Genomic DNA, 26,321 nt, shown 5'->3' with positions numbered 1-26,321 from the left:
TCACTCTGCAGAACTTTCAGAAAACTACAGGCCAAGTTTATTGAAAAACTAGAAACCAGAATGTCCTATGCAGGAACAAAAAGTCACTGGCAAACAATGTGACCTGATATTAAATTGGCTACAAATGCAATCCAGTGACAAAGAATCAAGAAAACTGAACTAAAATGAAAAATTGAATCAAAGTAACTAGCATATGATTTAGGTGGCTGGCAAAAAGAGTCTTGTAACATGCTGCATCACATTCTAGACCAAAAAATTATTTTAAAGCCTCCACAGTACTTAAATTCCTGTAAGGATATAATTCTCATTTTGCTTTTACTTGCAAATATTGTATGTTGTATAACAGCTTTATCATTTTTAACTGTGAGCTACACTTGCCTTATATACCCTGTCTTAATGATATAATCTCATCTACACTAAACTAAAACTACCTAAATGTTACAACCACAGATGTTATATTTAGCTACTGAAGTATTTTCTTCACCTAAGTTACCTCAAAGCCCTTTTGTATATTAAATGGCAAGAAAGGACCATTAACAGGCTTTTCAAGGGGTTGTTAGTTTTCTGTTGTCTTTTCCCTTTTGTAAAAAGCCAGGCAGTAAATATTTCTAATTTTGCAGTCCATACAATTTCTATAGCAACTACTTGACTCTGCTGTTATAGTGTGAAACCACCATTAATAATATATAAACACATGGGTATGGCTGTGTTCCAATAAAACTTTATTTGCAAAAAAAATGGGAAGGGGCCCAGGTTTGACATACAGTCATGGTTTGCTGGTCTGTGGCCTACAGCACAATTATATTCAACATAACACAAATATATAAAGCTGAACATGTTTGGAGAATGAATTATATAAAGGACAGACAGAAGAAAAATATTTTAAAGATGCTCAGCTTCAAACACATAGCATAGCTATGGACTACTGGAATGTATAAAAGCAGAACAACTGGTTTAGAACAATTAAAGGAAGATAGGCAAGTTCAAGTGTCAAAATAAATACAAGCACTCTACAGTTAAAATAATCATACATCACATTAATTTCATAGAAGTCTAATTTTAGATGGAAATGGTCTTAGAAATAGTCTTGTGCGGCCGGGCACGGTGGCTCAAGCCTGTAATCCCAGTACTTTGGGAGGCCGAGGCGGGTGGATCACGAGGTCAAGACATCGAGACCATCCTAGTCAACACGGTGAAACCCCGTCTCTACTAAAAATACAAAACATTAGCTGGGCATGGTGGCGCGTGCCTGTAATCCCAGCTACGCAGGAGGCTGAGGCAGGAGAATTGCCTGAACCCGGGAGGCTGAGGTTGCGGTGAGCCGAGATCGCGCCATTGCACTCCAGCCTGGGTAACAAGAGCGAAACTCCGTCCCAAAAAAAAAAAAAAAAAAAAAAAAAAAAAAAACCAAAAAAAAAAAAAAAAAAAAAAAAAAAAAAAATAGTCTTGTGCGAGTTACTTGTTTTCTAGAAGAGAAACTCAAAGTCTTTAGTGTAGTGGCTTAACAAAAAATGGTTGCAAATTAAAGTTATTTTTGGAGACGTAGGATGAGATTACATCATCAAGACAGGGTTTATAATGTAAGTGTCAGATCGCAGTTAAAAATGATAAAGCTGTTATACAACATACATTATTTACAAGTAAAAGCAAAATGAGGAGTCAAAACTTCCATCTGATCTGAGCTTAGTATGCTGATGTGGTTGAAATGAGATACAAGGTAATAAATATATAGAAATTCATCCAAATACAAATAACAAAAAATATTTAGTGTTACATTTAAACATATAAAATGTGTATCATAATGTAGCCAAAGAAAGGTGTATTTTTACACAAACCCTCTGAGAATTAACGTGCTTTACCACAAACAGTGAAAATCAGTATATGTTACAGAAAAGAACAGCATGAGCTTTGGGGAAAAAATTCATCTGGATTGAGACTGTTTATAAGAGAGGTAACTTTAAGGAAGTTACTTAATTTTTAAGAATATCAGTTCACTACCTACCAAATGGTGATAATACTATCTACCTCATAAGGTTCTTATGAAGATCTAAAAAATATATACAGAATTTAAAAGAGCTATTTCCTTTCCTTACTCTTCTACAAACACATCTAATAACAACAACAACAAAAACTAACATTTGTAAGTACTTATATGTCGGCACTTTTTTCATGCATTGATTTATAATCCTTACAATAACTCTATGAGGTAGGTGCTACTCTTATACATTATTCCTGCTTCTTAGTTAAGGAAGCTGAGCCACAAAGTATTCAAAGCCACACAGCTATGATGTGGTGATACCAAGATTCAAAACCAAGCTCTGATTCTCAAATAACAAAATCACAATAAAAAGGGTGAACTACCTAAAGAATTACTTCTGAGAGTAATATAAATGTCATTTATTCACTCTGATTAGTTCCCGTTATCTCTTCCATTTGAAAATATCTTAAAAGGGTACAATTTGTGCATTAACGTAGCTTCATGACCAGAGTTACCATAAAATACTCAATTTAAAATAATTATACAAGATCCTATATTCTACTGGGTTTCTCTACTCTGGCTATACATCAAAATTACATAAGAAGCTTTAAAAAGAATACAGACGCCTGAATTCCATCCCTGGAGTTCTGAACAGGAAGCCTACCTAAATGCTCAGATAGCCACGTTTTAAAAACACTCTGCACGTGATTTGAATACATAGCTAGAGTGAAGAGTCACTGTCTAAACACAGATGTAATGGTGATGTAAGTCCAGTGGCATCTGCAACCAGGATGATTTTCAAAGATAAAAATACAAGTGAGAGGTGGTGGTAAGGAACATGGGATGCTGAATGAGTACACTGAGAACAAGACAGAGAGGAGAGTAAGGAGCCAGACAGGAAGGCCAGATTCATTCTAATTGCTAGGATGGCCAGGTTGGAAACACAAAGGAAAGCAAACAGAAATGCAATCTCTATGGCCACAGCGGCAGTTCAGCAACACAACCTGGTAACTGTGAATGGTACAAATACCTGTTATTTTGCCATTGCTTATCCTTGCAAACGGCTTGTCACTGTTGCTACTTTTGACATAACTTGCAACTACCACTAGTTTTGTTATTAATTGCAATTTTGGCTGAACTAATTTGTCATACCATATTATTTTTAAAAATCAAAATAACAGGTAAGGCAATTATTTCTACAAACTCTTTCAGTAGTTCTTATCCATTTTTATTTAATGACCTTATTTTGAGAACCTAATGGAATCTGTGGATCCTTTTCCTAGAGAAAAAAAAAAAACCCATAAATGTCACAAATATGGCATTTTCCATGTAATGGCAGGTAGATCATGTACACTGGCCAGCATTACAGTGCTTCTAAAGATTCACTGTGGGGAAAAAATTAATTGCCTCTAATGTATCTCACACCAAAGAGAAAGCCATTCCCAAAACGCAGAGATGTGAATTTTTAATGTCTATGCATATCCACAGCAACAGCACATTCTTAAATGAAAGCTTCAATAGATGTCCATATTCACAGGTGACCTGGCACTTGCTGGCATTCCCTCTCTTCTCTGTAGCAGCAGTTCTGAATCTTCGTTATAACACACAAAAAACGTGAAATGGTGAAAATATACTGTTTAGAGTTGGAACACATGAGTTCAAGTCCAGGCTTGGTACTTTTTAGCCATGTAATCTTTCAAAAATTTTTTTTATCTATGCCCTCAATTTATTGCCTACACAAAGAAAATTTAACCCAATTTTACAAATCTTTAGTAAATATATTTGGTGGTACTATGCAAAGCTTCCATTTCTTCATCTGATAAATGAGAATAGAAATGGTACTTATTTGATAGGACTAAAAGAGTAAATAAGATAGTACATGTAAAGTACAGAGCAAAATGTCGGGCAAAGAGTAAATGGTCAATGACCAGCTATTATTAACGCGCCTCATGTTGTGCTAAGTGTTGGACAAAAATGTGTCTTGTAAGGTAACAAGAGATATGCATGGAGTTGGAATTAAAAAGGTGTTAAATAAATGGTATTTCTTTCTCTCTCCATTTGTTAAAATAGAAAGGGAACTGGGACACATGCAAGTTAGCATGCTGCAGAGGAAGCCGGCGAGGCTGCCCAACTGCTCCCGACCAGGACTGAGGTCCTCCCTCTCCTCAGTTCTTGGGGCTGTTTGTGGCTGACAAGTCTCAGCGGAATCCCTCTGTGGGCTTTGCCCTAGGATAAGGAAAGCTGCCTTATCCAAAGTTATGCCCCCTTCCTAGGCCTCCCAACCCTTCCCCAATCCAATGACTGACTGACAAGGGGATATTAAAGTTGAGCTCTGATCCCTAATTCGGGACAAGTCTAAAGGGTCACCCCAGCTCCAGAGTTCCCCAAGATCAACTGAGGCCTTCTATGCAACTAAAACACAATTCAGTTTCCCCCTCTGCCTAATTCTGTTTCACTCCCCTAAAGATAGATATTGATCCTAAGAATACCCCTGAACACAAATCTGCCTGAGTCTGCTGCCTCGGGAAATGACTTGTGACATTTGCCCAAAGTCAAAAAGCTAATGAGAGAGCAAAATGGAATTTACTACAGATGTGCCAGCATAATTCCACAATTATACAATGAGGAGAAGAGACCCAATCAGAGAATGAACCCAAAGACCTATAAGGTAATGTAATAAATAATACCTTAAAACATTCTAATAATGCCTTATTTGTGGGTTGGAATAAAAATGCAGAAGGCTTTCTACTAAAGTGTGCTGATATAAAACAAGACAGCAGCCATCCCGGCATGGGGAGAGAAAATGGGAAGGTGATGAAGCAGGTGAATTTCCTGGGATGCTTTGTATTGCACTTCAGGAGCGGAAGACTATTTGGATGAAAAGAAGCTTTAAAGTCAGAATAGTTCCTGCCTTTTATTTTATGCAAGAGAATATTGCAACCCAGAGGGATACATAGCTTACCCAGGGGTACAACGTAACACTGGCCTAGTCTAGGCTTCTTATTAATCTTCAGAGTCCTTCAGCTTTGTCTTCAGTATGTGATCTCAATATATGTAAAGTGTAACTCCCACAAAAGATTCATCTATGTTCAAATAAGTACAAGGTATGTTACAAAACTAAGTATGACTTTTGAATTGTGCATCAGTGTTCTTTCCTCCCATCAATGTGGACAGCTGAGGTTTCACTGCATCATGAGTTTTCACAGGATGCTTTAGGAGGAAGGTTAGAACTCACTATCTATGCCTCTAACTACATTAGCAATTAAAGTTCATTAAATATTGTATTTTAATGGCTTTATCGCAAAATGAGGATAATTATTATCTCATTCAATAGGATGCCATAAAGAGTAAATATTTAATGATAGCAATGCATTCTAAATGCCATATAAACGAACATGGCAATACACAGAGCTGCTTCCAGCAGGTTAACATTCTAATAGGTTAATATTACACATGCCTGATCAAAAAGAGTGCATGTAAGTAAGACACATGATCATTGAGACATCTAACTGTTTTCAAACAGGAGAGCATGATTTAAACTGACAAATCTAAATTTAATTAAAACACCCAAATTCAAATAAGAAAGGTCTTGAAAATCCCTGTGGCAGGCAAATTTACCATCAAGAAACTTAAGACCTCTGAGCAAAAACCAAAAAACAAACAAACAAACAAAAAAATTGGTTAATGGGATAAAAGTAAAAAGCAAATCCATGATTACCTTTAAAACACTTTTATAATTGTTAAAATAGGCTAAGAACAAGAAAGGAAAAAAATATCAAGGACATTATACACATTTTAAATTGGCTCTACTAGGTACTATATTACTCATTCTGACACAGAATTCCTTGCCTGCTACAAACTTCCATAGAATTTACTAAGAAGCACTGCAGCCTTCCCTTCCCATAGCTAGTCCTTCACCCAAAATACTCAAACAACAAGCCAGGTTCTAAAACACTTAAATATTTAAAATGGTTGCATAAATTTTATTTCTCTTCATTGGGAAAGGTGAGGAGAAACTACGGAAAAGTCCCTCCCCATAGTGCAGTTCAGCCCAGGTTGAGCTCATGCCAGAAATACACTCTAGAATCCCTTTACATATAGTTCAACTTACTGTATCTTTTAACGATCCAAATGATCAGTACTAAGGCCCTTCGATTCCCAAGACTTCTTTGAAAAATCTGTTTCTACGCCGCCACAACTTTTCAAATCCCTCTTTTCCCTTTTTTCCTTTTTTTCTAATGATAGTAACAATTTTCAAATAAATTATAGTGAGTGGACTACTAAAGTCCCCATTATTGTGTAGCTATCTCATTTCTTAGTTCTACTAGTAATTGTTCTATAATTTGGAAGCTCCAGTGTTAGGTGTATATAGATTTAAAATTGGGGTATTTTCCTGTTGGACAAGTCCTTTTACCATTATATAATGACCCTCTTTGTCTTCCTGCTGTTGCTTTCAAATTTATTTTGTCTGAGAATAGCTACTCCTGCTCATTTTTGGTGTCCATTTGCATGGAATATCTTTTTCTACCCCTTTACCTTAAGTTTACATGAGTCATTATGTGCTAGGTGAGTCTCTTGAAGACAGCAGATACCTGGTTGGTGAATTCTTATCCATTCTGTCATTCTGTATCTTTTAAGTGGAGCATTTAGGCCATTTACATTCAACATTAGTATTGAGATATGAAGTATTGTTCTATTCATTATGCTATTTGTTGCCTGAATACCTTGTTTTTTTAAAAAAAAAATTATTGTATTTTTGTTTTGTAGGTAGGTCCTGTGAAATTTATGCTTTCAGGAGGTTCTATTTTGGTATATTTCATGGATTTGTTTCAAGATTAGAGTGAACTGGCAACCAACAGAACGGGAAAAAATTTTTTGCAATCTGCATCTGACAAAGGGCTAATATCCAGAATCTACAAAGAACTAAAACAGATTTACAAGAAAAAAACACAAATAAACCCATTCAAAGGTGGGCAAAGGACATGAACAGACACTTTTCAAAAGAAGGCATACATGAGGCCAACAAACATGAAAAAATGCTCTTCATCACTGGTCATTAGAGAAATGCAATTCAAAACCACACTGAGATACCATCTCACGCCAGTTAGAATGGTGATCATTAAAGAATCTGGAGACAATAGATGTTGGAGAGGATGTGGAGAAATAGGGACACTTTTACACTGTTAGTGTGAGTGTAAATTAGTTCAGCCATTGTGGAAGACAGTGTGGTGATTCCTCAAGGACCTAGAAATAGAAATTCCATTTGACCCAGCAATCCCATTACTGGGTATATATCCAAAGGATTATAAATCGTTCTATTATAAGGATACATGCATATGTATGTTCATTGCAGCACTGTTTACAATAGCAAAGACCTGGAACCAACCCAAATGCCCATCAATGATAGACTGGACAAGGAAAACGTGGCACATATATACCATGGAATACTATGCAGCCGTAAAAAATGATGAGTTTGTGTCCTTTGTAGGGACATGGATAAATCTGGAAACCATCATTCTCAGCAAACTGACACAAGAACAGAAAATCAAACACCACATGTTCTCACTCACAGGCGGGTGTTGAACAATGAGAACACATGGAAACAGGGAGGGGAGCATCACACACTGGGGTCTGTTGGTGGGAGGAATAGGAGAGGAACAGTGAGGGGTAGGGAGTTGGGGAAGGATAACATGGGGAGGAATGCCAGATATAGGTGACAAGGGGATGGAGGCAGCAAACCACATTGCCAGGTATGTACCTATGCAACAATCATGCATGTTCTGCACATGTACCCCAGAACCTAAAGTGCAATAAAATATATATTTTTTTAAAAATTAAAAAATAAAATTATTACAATTAAAAGAAAAGTCATATAGAAGCTAATTCACAAATAATAAATTTTGTTTAAAGATAAACTACGGTTAGAAAAGTGATGACAACAGTACTATTTTATATAAGTAGGATAATGAGATGTAAACTACCCAGCATCCAGCCCAGTGCCTGAATGCAACCAACTAGCAGTTCGTTAATTCACCACGTTCCCACATTTATATACAGATATTTGTACTAAGCATTGGAAACATTCTAAAGGAAACAGCATTTAGTTTTACTTTCCTTGCAGGAAAATATCAAATACAAAAGGATGCTGTTGAAAAATTACACAAAACATGTTAGACTTAAGTAGTGGGTTTACTGCTTAAGTCTAACATGTTTTGTTGTAATTTCTTAACAGCAACAGCTTTCAAGGGATAGTTTTAAAAGCACAAATAGTTATACTTCAGTAACCCTCTTCAAATGGGAGTATCTTACAACTTTCAAGGAATAGATGGTTTTAAAAGCACAAATAGTTTTAAGACCTACGTAGTTTAATGGAATTGATTTCTGGATGCTAAATTTGCTAATGATCTCCTTCCGTAAAAATGTGAGGGGTAGAAATTTCCACTTCAAAGCAAATAATCAAGGATTTAAGATTTCTGACTTTTAATGGAAAATTTGTTCATGTATTTATTAAAAATTTATGTTGATGGAGATGAAACAGTTAAATGTTCTAATGACTATATTAGAAAAAGCCGTAAGTTTTATTTTTAAACATCAATATTCACAATCTCCTCAAGATACTGTGAAAATATATTTTGCAATTAAATAGCTGTCAACATAAAATGTGCTAAGGATTAGATATTTCTTGACACTCTTAGGGAGATACTGAGCGAAAAAATTTGAAAGGCGCTATACCAAATTATGTCAAAGTTTTATTAACCTCTAATATTCTAACGCCAAGCTTCTAAATAAGAAAATATGTTAAGTTCTGGGCTATCTGAGGTGACAGAAAAGCTAGACTAATTAAAGCGGCCTTTGTAGAAATGGTGAGATTTGAGAAGGGTTTTAGGAATAGATACTGGGGATCTTGAAGGACTTCAGAAAAGATAAGTAAGCCTGAGTGGGAGGTGGGGGCCAGTAAGCATGCAGTTGCTGACAAGAGAGGGACAGTGATGTGCCCAGGTGGAGAAGGAAACGGTTTTCAGGTGGCAAGACACTTGAGTTCAAATTTAGGTTTTACTACTTTTTGGCTGAATCACTTTGAATAAATCTTAAGCTTATTTTGAAGATCAAATGAGAGGAAAGACAGGAAAGAAAGGGTTTTTTAAATTGTAAAGTTACAGCCGGGTGCAGTGGCTCACACCGGTAGTCCCAGCACTTTGGGAGGCCGAGGCAGGGGGATCATTTTTGGTCAGGAGTTTGAGACCAGTCTTACCAACATGGGAAAACCCCGTCTCTACAAAAAAATACAAAAATTAACCAGTCGTGGTGGCCTATGCCTGCAATCCCGGCTACTCGGGAGGCTGTGGCAGGAGAATTGCTTAAGCCAAGAATCGCAATGAACCAAGATTGCTCCACTGCACTCCAGCCTGGGTGACAGCGAGAGACTCTGTCTCAAAGAATAAAATAAATACATTGTAAAGTTATAGTACACATTAGTCATTAAGCCCTTTCCAATTGGGAGCCACTGAACAGCAGCAGTTTGCATAACGGTCAAAAGCATGAGCTCTGGAACAACAGACTAGTTGGAAACAAAACTCCTTTCCCAAAGGTATGATCTTTGCCAGGTTAACAAAGTAATGAAACCTCTCTATGTCCTGCCAGCATTATGCAAAAAATGGAGATAACAGGGATCCACTCTACAGGGTTATTACCAGGATGAAGTGAGTTAATGCATGGAAAGAGCTTAAAAAAAAAAATAGTGCTCAAAATAGTTGCTTTATTGTGGTTGGTGGTGGTATTGTTTAAATTTAAATGTTATTACTCTGATTCTCAAATTGAGATCAAGAGATTATCACCAGTAAATATTTGTTGAAAGAAGTCTTTCAAAAAAAGTGATAGGAGGGGCAGCCAAGTCTATTGAAGAGCTTTTATAATAAAAGTCACTAACATGGCCATGAGTTTTACAGAAAGTGTGTGTGTCAATGGTCCAGTGAATTTCACTGCTGTCATAAATAACAAAGTAACATGGATCTTTTTCTCTTACTTAAAGGCCAAAAAGCAAAAGGATCTATTGCATTTTGTTCTACAAGAATATTTTGTGATATAGTCAGTAGGACTGTATTTGTTCTTTAAGAGAACACAATTTATTAGAAATAATTTTTCCATATGTGGTGCCACATGCCACTTTGATCTTACTGAAAGGAGTTCTGACACCCAGCACTAACACAGCTTATTTTAAAGCACCCTTATCCATTATTAACATACCAAGCATAGAACCAAAGACAGTAGAAAGACATAGCTCTTTGAATTTTGATTGTTATAGTCTGTAGTCATTTTAAAACTGTTTCTGGAATATTTTTGAAATTACAGGGGTATTTCATAATTCATCATGTAAGCTCTTTTCAATAAACACATTATTTATATGTATTACAGATACATACTAAAATATGCCCATTAATTAACAAATATGTATTGGGCATTTATTTATTGAAAGGAGAATAAATATATTTTCTTTTCAAAACAAAAGATTGGCATTCTATCCCACACCTGACTTTTCACACCATATTCAAAACAAACTGCATAGTTTTCCAGAAATTATTTTAGAAGTTTTAACTTGAAGTTAGCTTTCACAAATTTTGGCTAAAATCTGGACCAACAATGCAAAAATACAAAGGTCGGAAATGTGTATTTTGAGAAAAGCATTTAAAAGGCTAAGTTTTAACGTTTAAAAAAGAGTTCAGGTTACTGTAACTAATGGGAAATGTGCCAGACTGTACTGCTTTCTAACTTTATGTAAGCAATCTAAATGGGTTAAAATTCAGGATATATTCAATATTATGAGATTTTGCTGACAAATAGTATGTATTAAGAAGCAACGATCAGCGTTAGAAATTTTAAAACTTACAAGTATGTCTGGCCAGCGAGTAGTTGGATCCACCACTAGTCAACCCAAATCCCTCAGGAATTTGGCTAGAGCTTCGAGGTCTGGTCAATAGCTTAGGAGGTTCAATTTCAGCACCAAATTCAGCTCCTATTACTCCAAGTAAAACAATAGCAGTAGCTTGCTTTCGTCTTTCCTCATAAGATGTAGAAATTTTTTTCATTTGTGGGACACTTGATAAGCAACCTGAAAACCAAAACACAGAATCTCAATTTAAAACAAATCAATAGAAAAAAGACGTATGATTAGAAAAACATTCAATATTGCATATTCCAGAAAGAACAGTATTTCCAACAAATGGCACTAGGAGAAGTGGTTACAAAAGAATGAATTTAGGTAGACCCCATCTTTCAACATGCAAAAAAAAAAACAAAAACAAAAAACCCTGAAAATTGATCATAGTCCTAAATATAAGAGCTAAAACAAAAGAACTCTAAGAAGACAACATAGGTGTATATGTTTGTAATTTGGAGCTATATAATGATTTCTCAGATATGATATCAAAAGCATGAGTAATTTTTAAAAAATTTTACATAGGATTTCATCAATATTAAAAACTTTTGTGCTTGAAAAGATGAATCAAGAAAGGATAAAGACAATCCACAGACTCAGAGAAACTCTTTATCAAAGCGTGTATCTAATAAAAATTATCTCCAGAATATATAAAAATTCTTATGACTCAATAGAACAATCTGAATAGATACTTTTCCACAGTTGTATGAATGGTCAATATGCACATGAAAAGGTGCTAAATATCATCAGTCATTTGGAAAATGCAACGCAAAACCACAATGAGATACCACTTCACATCCACTACAATGGCTGCAATGAAAAAGACCATCGCAGTGCTGTTGAGGATGCACAGAAATGGAAACCCTCATGCCTTGTTGGGGGGCATGATAAAAATGGCACAACTACTTTGGAAAAAAGTTTGGCAGATCCTCAACAAGTCTGACATAGAGTTACCATGTGGCCCAGCAATTCCACTCCAAGATAACTCCCAAAGAGAAATGACACACATGTACACACGAAGACTTGTACACGGATGCTCTTAGCAGCATTCTTTAAAGTAGGCTTGGAAGCAACTTAAATGTCCATTAACTGAATCATAAGGAAAACATTAGGTTGGTGCAAAAGTAATCACAGTTTTTGCCACAAATCGTGATTACAGTACTTTTGTACCAACCTAAGCATATCCATTCAAAATTAGATTACTCAGCAATAAAAAGGAATGAAGTACTGATACATGCCACATGAATGACATTGAAAACACTATGCTAAGAGGAAGAAGCTGGTCACAAAGGACCGGATATTGTATGATTCCATTTATATGAAATGTTTACAATAGGCAAATCCACAGAGACAGAAAGCAGACTAGTGGAGTGGGGTAAAATGGTTAAGAATCACTAATTAGTACTAGTTTTTGGGGGCAATGAAAATGTTCTAAGATTAGATTGAGGTAGAATCTGCACAACCCCAAATATGCTAGGAATCACTGAATTCAACATTTGAAAAGGATGACTTTTATAGAACATAAATCTTACCTCAATACATTTTTTTTAGAAAGATTGCTCATTAATTTATTAAGTTGTCCATTAATTGAACAAATATTTATTAGGCATCCACTTTGGATCAGAAAATTACAAAGCATGAAAATAGCCGAGGTTTCTAAGAATCTCACAAATGCATGAAAAAAAGAGAACATCTTGGATTTAAGACTTAAAGGATAAGTCTTCCAGCCAATAAGAGGGATGGGCCATACAAGGAGGAGAAGGATGATTATTACATCCAGTATGGGTTGGGATGCAAAACAGCAATCAGATATTTGAAGAAATACTTGTTACTGGAGCAAAGTTCGGCATAGTCTCACATTCAGAAGAAAGAGCAGAAGGATATGCAAAAATATTTTTAAAATTTTTGTATCTTTACTAGGATACCAATAAATAATAGGAAATTAACATTCCTTTTTTTATATAAACATAAATGTGCATGTGTCTTTATAATAGAATGATTTATAACCCTTTGGGTATATACCTAGTCATGGGATTGCCGGGTCAAATGGTATCTCTGGCTGTATTTGAATTTTCTACAACTATTAATAACAGAAACAAGACTAGTACTGTGTAAAGGAGCAATGTCAATCTTTTTTTTAACAAAAAGAAAAAAAAAAGAAAGAAAGAGAGAAAGAAAAAAGAAAAAGAAAAGAATGAAGGAGAGGAAGAAAGAGGAAGAGGGAGAGAGAATGGAAGTGTTTTATTGCCCAGGCTAGAATGCAGTCTAAAAATGGGTATTGAAAACCTCCTTTATACCAATAATTGTGCTTAATGATGGAGACAGGAAAAAAATGAGGGAAGAAAATAACAAACAAGCAGCCAACCAATATTTCATTTAAACCTGTAAGTAGGTGTGACGTGGTGCTGATAAGAGTGTATATTTTGTGTATTTAAAGTGGAGAGTTCTATGAATGTTTATTAAGTTTACTTGTTCCGGATTTGAGTTCAAGTCCTGGATATATAACATATATAACATTCCTAATACATAATATTACTTCTAAAAATTTCCTTTTTCAACCTCGCTCCTGCCACATTCTTTAAGATTTGCACAGTTCTGCCCTTTTTTAGTTCTACTCCACTCTAAAAATAGTCTGCCATTATTTTTTGATATTATGCATTATAAGCATCCACAGAATTGTTAGAAAATATACACAGAAATCATGACAAACATGTATACAACTAACAAACTTTATAAAATACTGTTTTCCAAAGGTTTCCAATTTTAATAAAGTAATTAACTAACCTGGGTATTATCAAAGCCTACCATAGACTGTGTCCTGACCTCACTGCCTTGCCCTCCTGCCCTAAAGGTCACCACAATTCTGACCTTTTCAAATTTTATATCTATTATTTAATCATATCAATGTTACCTGAAATAAATTAATATATTTTCTGGCCTTGAACTATGCTTCCATATCTGGGGTAAACCCTGGATAAACGTATGCATGGATGGGCAGTGACAGATAGATACACCAACAAACACACTGACAGACAGACTCTGAACTAAATTTGCTAATAGGCTTTTTTACATTTATAAGTGAGATTGCTCTATAATTTTCTTTTCATCTTCTATACTTAGTATCAACATAATACAAGCCTCAAAAAATGAGTTAAGTGATGTTCACTCTCTCAGTCCCTGAGGTCCCCCTTCCAACATTCCTTGAATACAGCTGAAGGATTCTTGAAGGTTCATGAAAATTCTCCTCTAAAACTATTAAGAGTCAGCATCTCAGGACACTCCTTATCTAGAGTCAGAGGGTAGGAGATGGTGGCAAAAGTAGCAGGAAGAAGGAAGGAATATTTATTATAAATTTATATTCTTTAATAGCTCCTTATTTAGTTTGACTTTCTTAAATCATTTCCGGCAGATTATAATTTTAAAAGATTTCATCTACATTTTTAAATGTAGTGGTATGAAATTATCTATAGTATTCTCCACATGATTAAAAAAACTCAAGTATACCAGCAGCTATGGATCCTTTAAACATTGTACAATTATATTTTCTATTTTTCATGCTTTTCCCAAAGTTTTCCTGGAAATATATATTTTACCAAATTATTTTTGTGTTTTTTTTTTTTTTTTTTTTTTTTTTTTTTTTTTTNTTTTTTTTTTTTGTAGAGACAGGGTTTCACTATGTTGCCCAAAGTGGTCTCATACTCCTGGCCTCCAGTGATCTTCCTGCTTTCTCTTCCCAAAGTGCTGGGATTACAGGCATGGGCCACTATGCCCAGTCTCAGATTATTTTTTAAAAAATACTTTGGTTTTGATCTTATGTATTATTGCTTTCTTGTTAATTTCTGCTCTTATTTTTATGATTTCTCCTCTACTATCTTTAGATTATCTCTTCTCTCTGTTTTGCTTCTAATTTCTTATGTTGAAGAGCACTCACTTATTTTCACTATTTCATATTATGGTTAACATTGCCAGTCACATACTTAATACATGCATTTTCCTCTTACCAATTTTTTTCTGAGTAGCAATGCACTCACATCTTTTCAAAGTCCTTTCAGGAACTGAGGAAGCCATAGCCTAGCTCCTGGCTTTACATTTTATTCATGATGTATTTTAAGTCCTCTTTAGCTCATAGGAGCCAAAAGCCTGCTTCTGGAAAGCAGCTAATGGTTTCAGCCCAGATCATTACATTTCTATTTCATTACTGGTCCATAGAGACATCTTTTTTGAGTCAGTTATGTCTCTTTGGTTTTCTCTTTGTATATTTTATCCATCATAGCAATGTATTTGGCACAGGAGGATTAAAAAAGTGAACTCCTGGAGCCATCTTGATTGGAGGTCAGCTTCCTGCTTTTTCTAATATTAATCCACCCAGTTTTTCTGGCCACTTTCAGTTCTTTGCTTTATATGTTGATTAAATGAGTACAACAAAGGTCACTCAAAGCTCAGTATGCCAACCAAGAAATTAGCACCAAGGCCCTCTGAACACTTTTTGTTGTTTTATTTTATCTATTTGTTTTGCTTTGTTGTTCTGTATTACTGGAGGTAAGGCAAACTAAAGAGGTGCCAAACCATGAGAGGCCTTGTATGGCAAGCTGAGACTTCTAACCTATGGTTAATTGAAAGCTGCTGAATAGTTTTGTACAAGGTGGTGATGTTAGATTCATTCACTTTTAAGTCATGGTAGTGGCAGTATGGAGGATGAACTGTCAGGTCAAATAAGACTGGTGTCAAGGAAAACCAAAAAGAAGACTCATACAGTGATCAGGTGGAGAACAGTAAGAACCAGTGGTGGTAGGAGTTCATTCCATTCATTATTGAACTTAGATATTCAGCATGTAAGAATTGCAGGTCTTATGTATGCCTGGCATTATGCTAGATAAAATTAATATAAGAAAAGCCAAGCCCTGTCCTCATTGAACTTAAGGGGTACTAAACAGGCATTGGAAATATATAGGTTACAGAATCAGTGAGAACTTTCTGGATGTAAAGAACAGTATGGTCAGGAACTTAAAGCATGAAGTGGCCTGTGGATTTCTATTTCAAAGACAGGTAAATTGGCTGGAACTCTAACCCTAGAGGAGAAAATGAGGCAGGAGAGGCAGGCAAAGGCCAGATCATATACGATTCTGTAGGTCATACGCACATACCAATTTGTATCCCACAAACAGTGGTAAGATGTGCAAGATGGGTTTAAACTATAGCATAACTTAATTAGATTTAGGGTTTCAAAAATCCACTGTAAGCACACTAAAAGAATATTAGAAGTGGGGTGATCACTTGGGGGGGTACTGAAGAAATCAAGAGGTGAGATTACAGTGGATTTGGTTTTGCGATGTTAAACAGAAGATACAGGAAGTAGAGAGCTTTATGATACATGGTGAGGTCTGAGAAGATGGAAATATGGCAGAAAGACTTGAGATGTCATATCCTAAGTTCTTTTTAAAAATCCTGATTAAAACAAAACCACCTTGTCAAGAAAGTAGATACAGCCTTTCCAGAACTTTAAAAAATTTCTGGAGGACATGACTTTATAGTACACACTTTAAATTCCATTGTTTAGCTGTGCTGAAAGGCACAAAACAATCTGGATTTTGGCAAGGAGACCTAGTGGAATCTAGTAAATGGAAATTATAGGATATTATAAAGAATCTAATAATTGAAAAAGAACTGAGAAAGTGGCATGAGAGCACAGAAGGGAAAAAGGAGAGTTGGTTACCTAGAAAACTAAGATGGTAACACCAGGCAGTGTTACTTACTTGGATTTCCAAAATGTTTGGTGCGATTATGAGCACAAAAAAGATTTGTTGTTGCTGTTATGGTTTCTTAGCTTCTGCACATTGTACTTTTTCTTTTTAAAAGTTAGATCTGGATGTTTGCCATTCACTTTTAAGTAGTGTATAGAAAGGAAAAATCTGAAAGGAGCCCACAGATAATAGATTTATCTTTAAAACTATTCTAATTGCTCATGTAAAATTTTGGTTATGACCCATTTTCTTAATTTGTTGAATTTTGTACAGGATATTTCAGATCATGTGCAGGTTGATTAATGATACTCCAATGTTACAAATTATTTTGTCATGGTAAATCATATTTTACGAATTACATTTTTTAATGAAAATATTTTAAATTAATATTTAAAATATCTTCTAGTCTGACACAAAAGTACGCATTTCTCTCTTCACAGAAATTTTCTGGTTTAAAGATGGAGAGGAAGTGTCAGTAATAGTAGTAGCAGGGATATGTTATTACACATTCAAAGTATGACACCAATCTGTGATAGCTATGGTAACTAAAGCGAGAAAAAAACACCTAAAAGTGTAATCGTACTAAGAAAAAAAATCAATAATCACTGCTTCTGTGTTTAGAGAAACCTTAATTCTAGAAAAAGTGATATGTAACAGTCTGATAATCTGTATCTCAGGGCACACATTTAAAACCAACTTTGTTTATGAATAAGAACAGGCACAGGAGGAAAAGCTCTGTGGCACTGCATCTAGATTCATGTACTATATATTTTACTCTTTACATAGCATTCTTGAAACAGGAAGCAAACCGAGCTCCCCTCCCCCATGTCTCAGCAAGAGCATGCTCCATAACAATAGTTCAAAGGAAAGCTCTATTCTGCAGTTGCACTGATTGTTCTGTCAGCTGACCTCTGCAGAAGGGAATTGCTAACCGCTGCCTTGCTCCTTAGCTGACAAATGAATGATCGCAGCTCCATCTATTTTCACTATGGCTGCCTCTAGCCCAGGTGCTCAGACAGAGAGCCTGGTGTGACATCTTAGATCAAGATGAATTGGCACAAACTCCTGATCCAAGATTGTTTTATACCATTTAATTTAGTTTCTTCCCCTGCTTGGATGAGCACAGCTCTGGTTATGGATTTCTATTCTAATGTACTGAAGCAGGCCCTGAAAGAAGCCAATGAAGCAGCTGCTGGAGCAAGGGACTGCAGGGATACTGATCAATAGGCAAGGCATTGACCCCAGCCGTTCAGCCTCTGCAACGGCCACTGCTTGAAGCGGGAGGGGGCACAGAAGCACACATGGGCTGCTTCCAGTAGGAAATTAAACAACAGGGGCATTTGGTGAGCTCCGCCTCCATCCCTGGTCCCCCACCTTCTCTATGTTTCTTTTGTTTAATTGCCTCAATTTTGTCTTAACTCCCACTCCTGGGGAAGGAATTAAGACTTCAGGGAAGTTTTAATACTGTATTTCAGTCATCTGTAAATTTTATTCCTAAGCTAATAGAAAGAATAGTAACAGGTGCCCTCTGCTAAGTGGCCAAAATATGAAATCTTAATTAGTTGTCAAGTACATCACTTGGTGTAAAGTTTGGTATGTACATAGGCACATAAGAACAACGTCCAACTGGCAATTAACACTACTGATGCTGAATTTCTACAGTATGTAATTTTTATCAGGATTCAGATCTAAAAAGATGATAGCCCTTTGTTAATAAGAAAATAGATTAAAAAAGAAGGAAAAAAGGAGTCCCTAAAGGAGACATTGACTGATTAGTGATTCTCTAAGGCAGAGATGTCCATCCCTGCTACTGTTCTAAAAATAACATGGCAATTTCTCATTTCTACAGTTTTTCAAATTTGGAAATATCTTTAAATGATTGGTTTGCCTGTATCTTCTGTTAAATAATAGAAGAAATAAGTAATTAGTTGCAATGTTATCCTACAAATAGAATGACAACCAAATGAAAGATGTTGAGATATTAAAAATAATTCTGTGAAAGTAAACCTTTTTACAGTTTCATTTGTCTCATGAAAATTTGGTATTTTTTTTTCACAGAGACATGCCTCCATTTAATCATGCTAAGGGATGACATGGAGATCCATTTTCTTGACAGGACGGTTGATCACCCTATCACAGTAAGAAAATTGATACCTTCAACTAGCCCTGTGTGGAAAACAGAAGCTACATGTGATGGTAAAGGACATAAATATTCTACATTTTAAGTTGCAAACAGAATACATGTTCTGTGTGAAAATGATATGTGGTCTCATTATTCGGTTACTTACAACAAAATATGAGGCTTTAATTTTGATTAAAACAACCATTTACTTCATACAGTGTTCTTCAAAAGTACATAATTGTCTTCAGATTTAGCATAATTGACTCTAGATTTATACAAACAGGAGTAAACACTTTACTTACAGCTTAACTAGAATACAGGTAAAATATTTGAGAAGTTTAAGCTATTTAAAGGGCTACGAGATATTGATTACTTCATTTAAAAAGCAGTCAGAGAGTGCAACCAAGAGGTCAAGATAAATTTAACAGTTTGAAGCACTTTACTAAATAACTCTAAAGATCATGTTAATTGGCTTTGTGCAGTTCTAGGGTAAAATTAATTTTATCCTAGCTTACAATAAAAGGATTAAAAGACATATTAAGTTCTTTGGTTTTAACTGGAATAGGAATCAATGGATTTGAATTAAGGCTAAAGGCGGTTTTATGAGAGATGGACTACTAGCAGATACTTTATATGTGCTATTAGCCATATATTGATGGGGCTCTATTATTGCATTAGATATTAAAACCCTGGATAAGTAGATACCACCAATTTACTACTCTGAGAATACACACGTTCAGAACTTTGCTTTGACCTGAAAAAACTGTTTTCAAACATTCAATTCCTTATTTAGAAATGAATGTCATAATACTCGTTACAGCTGACTTATATATATAAGTAAATTTCTAGTAAAAATTAAAATATGATTGCATTCAATCAGAACTCCCTTCAGGATAATTATATTGAAAACAAAAACTAAAATAAACATATCATTAGAATTTTTTTTAAACCAGCATATGAAGATTTGGGTTAACATAACAACTATATGCCAGAAATTTCTGGCACAAGATGGAGTCCAAATGACATTCACAAGGATAAAAATAGTTTCTAAACTTGGTATCAATTGCAATATACCCTAAAACACTCTTTAAACGATCAGAAATGTCTATTTGTCCATGATAAATAAAATTAAACAATAAAAGTTTTCTTTACTTTTAAATATTTAATAAAATGTTTGAGAATCATATGTATATAGAGAGAAATTGGTTTTACTATTTGCTGCCTGGCAAAGTGAAAAATACAATTTGCATTTAATAAGACATAATTTTAAAAACAGACAGCCATGACTTTGTAAGACTTTACATAACTGATTAGAAAAACAGTGAGCTCCAAGATCTCGCAGCAGAAAACTAAATGGCAACATGTAGAGACTAAAATACTTTGGATTAAGCTAGAAAATACTTTCTATTATGGTTCTTTACAGTCTTGTTTCATTTGCAATAAAGTGTATTTGCTAATATTAGATTTTGATTAATTATTAAAGAGCAAGAGCAAACTTAGTAAAGTGAAATGTTAATATTGACAATCTGGAGGACAAGTAAACTTTCAGAACTAAGACATTATTTCCTATGCACAATGTCTGCACGCAGAATAAATAGTCTAAGCACATCATTCAAAGCCCTACAAATGTTAGTCAATAAAGCAACAAAATATTTATTTCTGTTTTCAGGCCAGTAAAATATTCTTCTAAAATTTTCATTTATTTATCTTTTCTCACTCCCGAGGATATTTTAAATGTGATACGGCATTATCAGCACACACTGACTATAAAAAGCATATACAAAATTGTATACTGTACTGAGATTAAAACAATACATAATAGTGAAAAGTGTCCAATCATAATGTATTTCAAACTAGATCTTCAAAAGTGAGTTAAATTCAAATTGTCCTTAGATGTACTTTAATCAAAATAACTTAACTTTTCTCCTGACCACCCAAATTGAGGCGGGACATGGTGGCTCACACCTGTAATCCCAGCACTTTGGAGGGTGAGGCAGAAGGATTGCTTGAGCCCAGGAGTTCAAGACCAGCCAGGGCAACAGAGCAAGACCCCATCTCTAAGTTAATTAATTAAATTGATATACCTGGTTGCCTAATGGAATATTAACACTTTATTTTTAAGATCTATCTTCTTAAGTATCATTGTATGCTGGTAATCAAATATGTTAAATCTATATTTACGTACACATAAATACATTACATGTACGTAATTATACAATAACACATAAGTATACAGCATTCTTAGTGAAGGTACTAAGACGTAATACCTAAGGAAGCTAGAACTACACTTTTGTGATTTTTTTAAAACATGTTTTAAAATCATAATGAGAAAAATGTTGGCCCTCAGTGGAGTTTTCACAGTGTAAATAAATTGTTTCCATATATGTATGGCTCCAACATTTTCCATACCTACTTGCTGTTCTTAGGTTGCTTAAAGTAGGGATAAAGTATAATGCCATAAAAATCTCAAATTTTACCAGATATATAACAATAGTCTTTCAAAAAAGCTTGCTAACAATAGGGAAAAAAACCTTAAAAATAAACAAAAATCTTTTAATATTCATTTTTGAAACCGCTTGGCTTTAAAAGAATTTAAAATGCTACATAAGTCACCCAATGTACCCCAGGTCTTTGAAGTCAAATACCTCAAAGATAAATGTATATATGGGAACACATAAAGACATAGATTGGTGACAGTCCAGGTTGGGAGACAGGACTCACGATCTCACTGTCCTGGATGCGAATCCAGGTTTAATAGGCTCATGTGGAGTCGTATGTTGTGGCTCCATGCCATTGTAAATGTATGTAATTAAGTTAGTTTTTCTAAACCAATGTGTTTATATGAATATTACATATTATTTTCATTTGTTGGCATAACTTAGAGCTCTGCAATTTCTATAAAATGTGGCAAATAAATTTTAGTGATATAAAAAAATAAAATTGTACATGGTTATATGGCCAACATGTAAATTTCTAACTGTGCACCTGAAGTAAATAAAATAAAGTGTGCAAGTTTTCTGTGTCTTCTTCTTTGCCTCCTAACGAGAAACTGAACTGATTAAAAATGGCTGCCATAGGGCACTTCAACATTTACTTTCAAATTTTCACATTATCAAAGCTAGTGTGTGTACAGCTAATATTATGTTAGCAGCAGCAGATTTTCCCCCACTGTATTAAACACATACTTTAGTTGCTTTGTGACACATCTGCCAATGTTTTCCTCACATCTACTGATAGAACATATGAAATTTGCTTCCCAAATCTAAGATGCTTTCACTGCTGTTGTTGCTCCTGCATTATGTCCCCCTCACTTGAAAACTGAAGTAAACAAACATGCTATTAATTTGTATGTATGCACGATAGCCCCCTGCTGGAACACCATAGGTTCTGCAAATGCATATTTCTTTCTGTGGATGCTGATTAAGACATTTTGAAATAATGCCTCTTGTATACACATGTATTACATGTGTGTGCATTTGACAAAATAGACAAAGCTATTTCCCAGTAAATCAGATAAATGCAAAATATATGACCATTCTAAAATGATTTTCTTTTTCAAAGAAATAATATAATCACTCCTCTGTAGGTGTCTCAGTTATTTTGATAATTATCAATCTTAAGCTTTGAGGGCAATTTGCATGTTTTTCAAGTAATTCATGTAACAATTTCTTATTTTTCACAAAGATTCTGTCCTATACCTATTTTCTCACCATCCGATCATAATATATTTCTTTTTATTCTCTACCTGAATATCAAGTTAATTTTTTCCTTTGCCTTTACTATTAGTGCAAACATTCTCAGTTTGAGAGGAAATTGAGATTTTAGTAATCACAAGTATCTAAGATATTTAAGTAATCAAAAGTCTTGTAGATAAAAACTACTCCAAAAATGTTCAATTTTTGTTTCAACTGACCTTTCAAAGATGAATCTGATAAACATGCCAAATTTTAAAAACTACAAATTGTAACACTGAGACCATTATTCACATTTTCATGAGAAAAGGAGTATTTCAGAAACACAGTGGTTAGTGGCTTGTAAAATTATACTAATCTGAAAACACAGCAAATCATTCTCATATATATTTTCTCATACAGTTACTACTTAGAAAAAAGACAACTCTGGCAATGAGATTTACTTATAAAAATAGTGGAGTAGACATGGTACGTTTCTGTAAAAGATCAAATGGAAAACATAAGACAACATTTGGTGGACTGATAGAAAACCTCCTATGAAGATTTTATATCTGTGCATGACAGCACAGTAAGAAATAAATAAACCTAAGGTGATATTTATCTATAAAATGACAAAACATTTATTGGATTTGCTTGAAAAATATTTTCACCTAGGTAATTATCAACTCAGTGATATAAAACTGAGATGAAAAGGGCTTGCTCTACTTCTGAGCTATTAACAAGTACATCTGTTCATTTATAAAAAGTAACTGTAGTATTCATTTCTTTGAATTATATCGCAATAATGAAACAATGACATGTGACTAAAAGTTACCATTTTTTAAAGGTTCATTTGGAATAAATTATCAAAAGGATCTCTAGCTTTGAAAAATGATCACCTTATTTTATTTTTTCTTCAGCTTTCTTTACTGTAAGTAAAAATAAAGGAGCATAGTTGGGGCAATATAGTATCTTGGAAATTAATGTCCATGCCTTTGTGGTAACTGCAGATCTTGGAAAAATTGTAGTGGTAAAGCCCAGAGCAAAGTTTTAAAGACTTTAATTACCCAGTCCACGAGTAGCAGGCATACATTAGATTTTATCTTTTTATTCTATTTAAGTAAACTGAATTATTGAAGCTTGATAAAGATTAACATATTGAACAACTTATTAAGAAGAAATTTAAAGAAGACACAAAAAATTTAAAAGAAAAATAAAATAAGACAAAGAAATAGGTCAAAAACAATTTTGAATTTTAATTCACTAATCACATTAATAAATCAAGAAAGCAAATCTTTAAGGAAGAAAAAGACAAATAAGCAAAAGCAACTAAGCATTTACGCTAAAAGTTTAAAAGCCACAGACAAAGTAAATCATAGCCTCAGGCTGTTAGGTATACATTGATTGTTAGTCCACAAATTTTTTAGAAAGTTGTCTAACAACAGCCAAAGAAATGCGCATATTGGTAAGTGGCTTATGCCAATTTTCCCAGAGATTTCTAAGCAGCATCAGAGAACTTGAAGAACTAAAAAGCCTGAATTGCTATTAGACAGCTACACACAATTTTCATTTCTGATCTTGTTACACGTTTTGAGTTTTCATTATTTTTAAGCTACATGTAGAGAAATGAATTATGTGCCTATAAAATTATTTCAGATGATTTTAAAATTATTTTACATCTTCTCATTTTATGAGGGAGATAACCAGTCTATCAAATTAATTCTAGTTGTTATTTGGCAATTTTTTCCTACAGACCTTTTTTCCATATACATAATTTCTTTTACTATATATCTTTTTACAAATGAGCATAGATATTAAAATTTACTAATATTATTTACTATAACTACTTTATAAGATTTCCTATTACCTAGTTAATTTCATTTAAAATTTGGGTTTGAGTTGCCCCTTTTGCAAATATCAAACTGAAACTGCTTTCAGACCTTGAATTGTTGCACAATTATTCCAATGTTTAACTTAGCACATATGCCTACAGATACTAAATATCTAAAATTCACTCATGTATTACAACTATGGATTTGGAAAGGCTACCACTCCTGAAATAAACATTAAGAGAAAACTTTAATGTTTGCCTATATATGTATGTAGTCAGATACTCAGGTTTGTAAGATGCCATGCCATTTTTCAAAACTAGTTTTAAAACAATCTGTTTCTGCTATATGATACAACATAATCATTTTCTCAAAATTCTCCCTACCTATCTGCCTCCCAATGATTTGAATCATTAGGTTACTTTGGAACTGTGAAGACTAATCTCTTAATTAGTCTTTTATTAACACAGAAATAACAGCATATATAAAAACTTAGAAAACATATGTATTGATGTTGGGTAAACATACATACTCAGGATGGCTCTTACTGTACTTAAACTTCTCTGAGACTTTTAAAAAAATTTTAGGCTCGGTGTGGTGACTCATACCCGTTAACCCCAGCACTCTGGGAGGCCGAGACAGTCAGGTGGATTTTGAGCTCACGAGTTCAAATCTAGCCTAGGCAAATGGTGAAACCCATCTCTACTAAAAATACAAAAGAAAAAAAATTTAGTCAAGTGCTTGTAGTCCCAGCTACTAAAGAGGCTGAGATGAGAATCGCTTGAGCCCAGGGGGCGGAGGTTGCAGTGAGCTGATACTGTGCCACTGCACTGCAGCCTGGGTGACAGATTGAGACCCTGTCTCATAAATAAATAAAGTTGATACAGAATAGATGTACATATTTTCAGGATATATGTGATAATTTAATACATCCATGTAATTTGTAAAGATCAAATAAGCATAACTGGGATATTCATCATCTTAAATATTTGTCTTTTCTTTATGGTAGAAACGTTCAAATTATTCTCTTCTAGTTATTTCAAAATACACAACAGGCTCTGAGACTTTCTGGCTGGACAAAAAAAAAGGGACATAAAGTCAAGAGGAGATAAACTTTACTGAGAACTTCTACCACCACTGCCATAAAACCACCAGTATCAGTATCACAGATTGCCATATGACGGCTCAACACTGACAAAAATAATCCAAAGCAAGAACTTAATATGTGCTTATAATTTCTCTGAAACATAACTTCTCTTATTAGCAAAGGAAAAAATAAATAGTTTAATGCTTAATCCACTGTTTCTGATTTCTAAAAATACTTAATAGTATTTACTTAAGGAAAAAAATCTTTCAAAATATGTGAAAGATAAAAAGGACCCCAGCTTAAAAACATCAACAAAAAAGTGAAGTTTTATTTTTTACTTAAGGTGCTTCATATATCTACTAATACTATATTTGTTATAATGACATAATTATATGCCTACTACAATCAATTTCCATATTCTTTTTAAAAAAAAACACAAAACCCTTTTGATCTAAAAAAAAAAAACAAAAAACATATCAGAAGCTGAGCATGTAAAGCATCTCTTAGGTCCAAGATAAGATGACTGGGTGAATTTTAAAATTTTAGACAAAAAAAGGATATCATAGAGCTGCTCTTCTAATCAGACCAACAGATATTTTATAGATAGAAAAAGTTAAGTAGGTGAGGTGTATAAGTCACAAAGTGAAGGGCACAAACAGATCTGGCATTTCTGGCAACATCATTTTGGATGGATTGCCAGAATCTTCACTGGCCTATAACTGCAGTGTTTATTACACAGAAATTAGTTAACATTTGATACCTACTCCAACATGAATCTCTATTATGTATCTTCAAATCTTATACAGTTTTAAATGTTCCTTTAAAAATAATAAGCAAGCAAAATTTATAATTAAAAAAGTCTTTAAAAAAGTTTTGGACTATAGTATCTAATGTTATATATATTTACTACAGAGTTAGCTTAAAAAATGTAGAAAATTCCGGAGGAGACATTCTATCAAGC

General features: G+C 34.2%; 1 protein-coding gene and 1 long non-coding RNA gene across 2 annotated transcripts in view; both read right to left on the bottom strand.

Moving 5' to 3' along the window:
- Positions 1-26,321, bottom strand: part of LOC108304548 (WD repeat-containing protein 7) — a 202,552-nt gene that overhangs the window by 133,339 nt on the left and 42,892 nt on the right. Inside the window, exon 2 of the mRNA XM_017528784.2 lies at positions 10,863-11,084. Within this exon, the coding sequence (XP_017384273.1) occupies positions 10,863-11,084 (222 nt within the window). The remainder of the gene's footprint in view (positions 1-10,862; positions 11,085-26,321) is intronic.
- LOC119471290 lies at positions 11,505-24,716 on the bottom strand. The gene is made up of 3 exons (XR_005200323.1): positions 24,704-24,716; positions 17,711-17,713; positions 11,505-13,011 (listed from the first exon to the last, which is right to left on the bottom strand). It is a non-coding gene; the product is annotated as an uncharacterized LOC119471290 (long non-coding RNA).

The sequence above is a fragment of the Cebus imitator genome, unplaced genomic scaffold, assembly GCF_001604975.1.
Source record: "Cebus imitator isolate Cc_AM_T3 unplaced genomic scaffold, Cebus_imitator-1.0 Scaffold55, whole genome shotgun sequence".
In the NCBI taxonomy this organism is placed as follows: domain Eukaryota; kingdom Metazoa; phylum Chordata; class Mammalia; order Primates; family Cebidae; genus Cebus; species Cebus imitator.
This window is presented reverse-complemented; position numbering and strand designations above follow the sequence as displayed.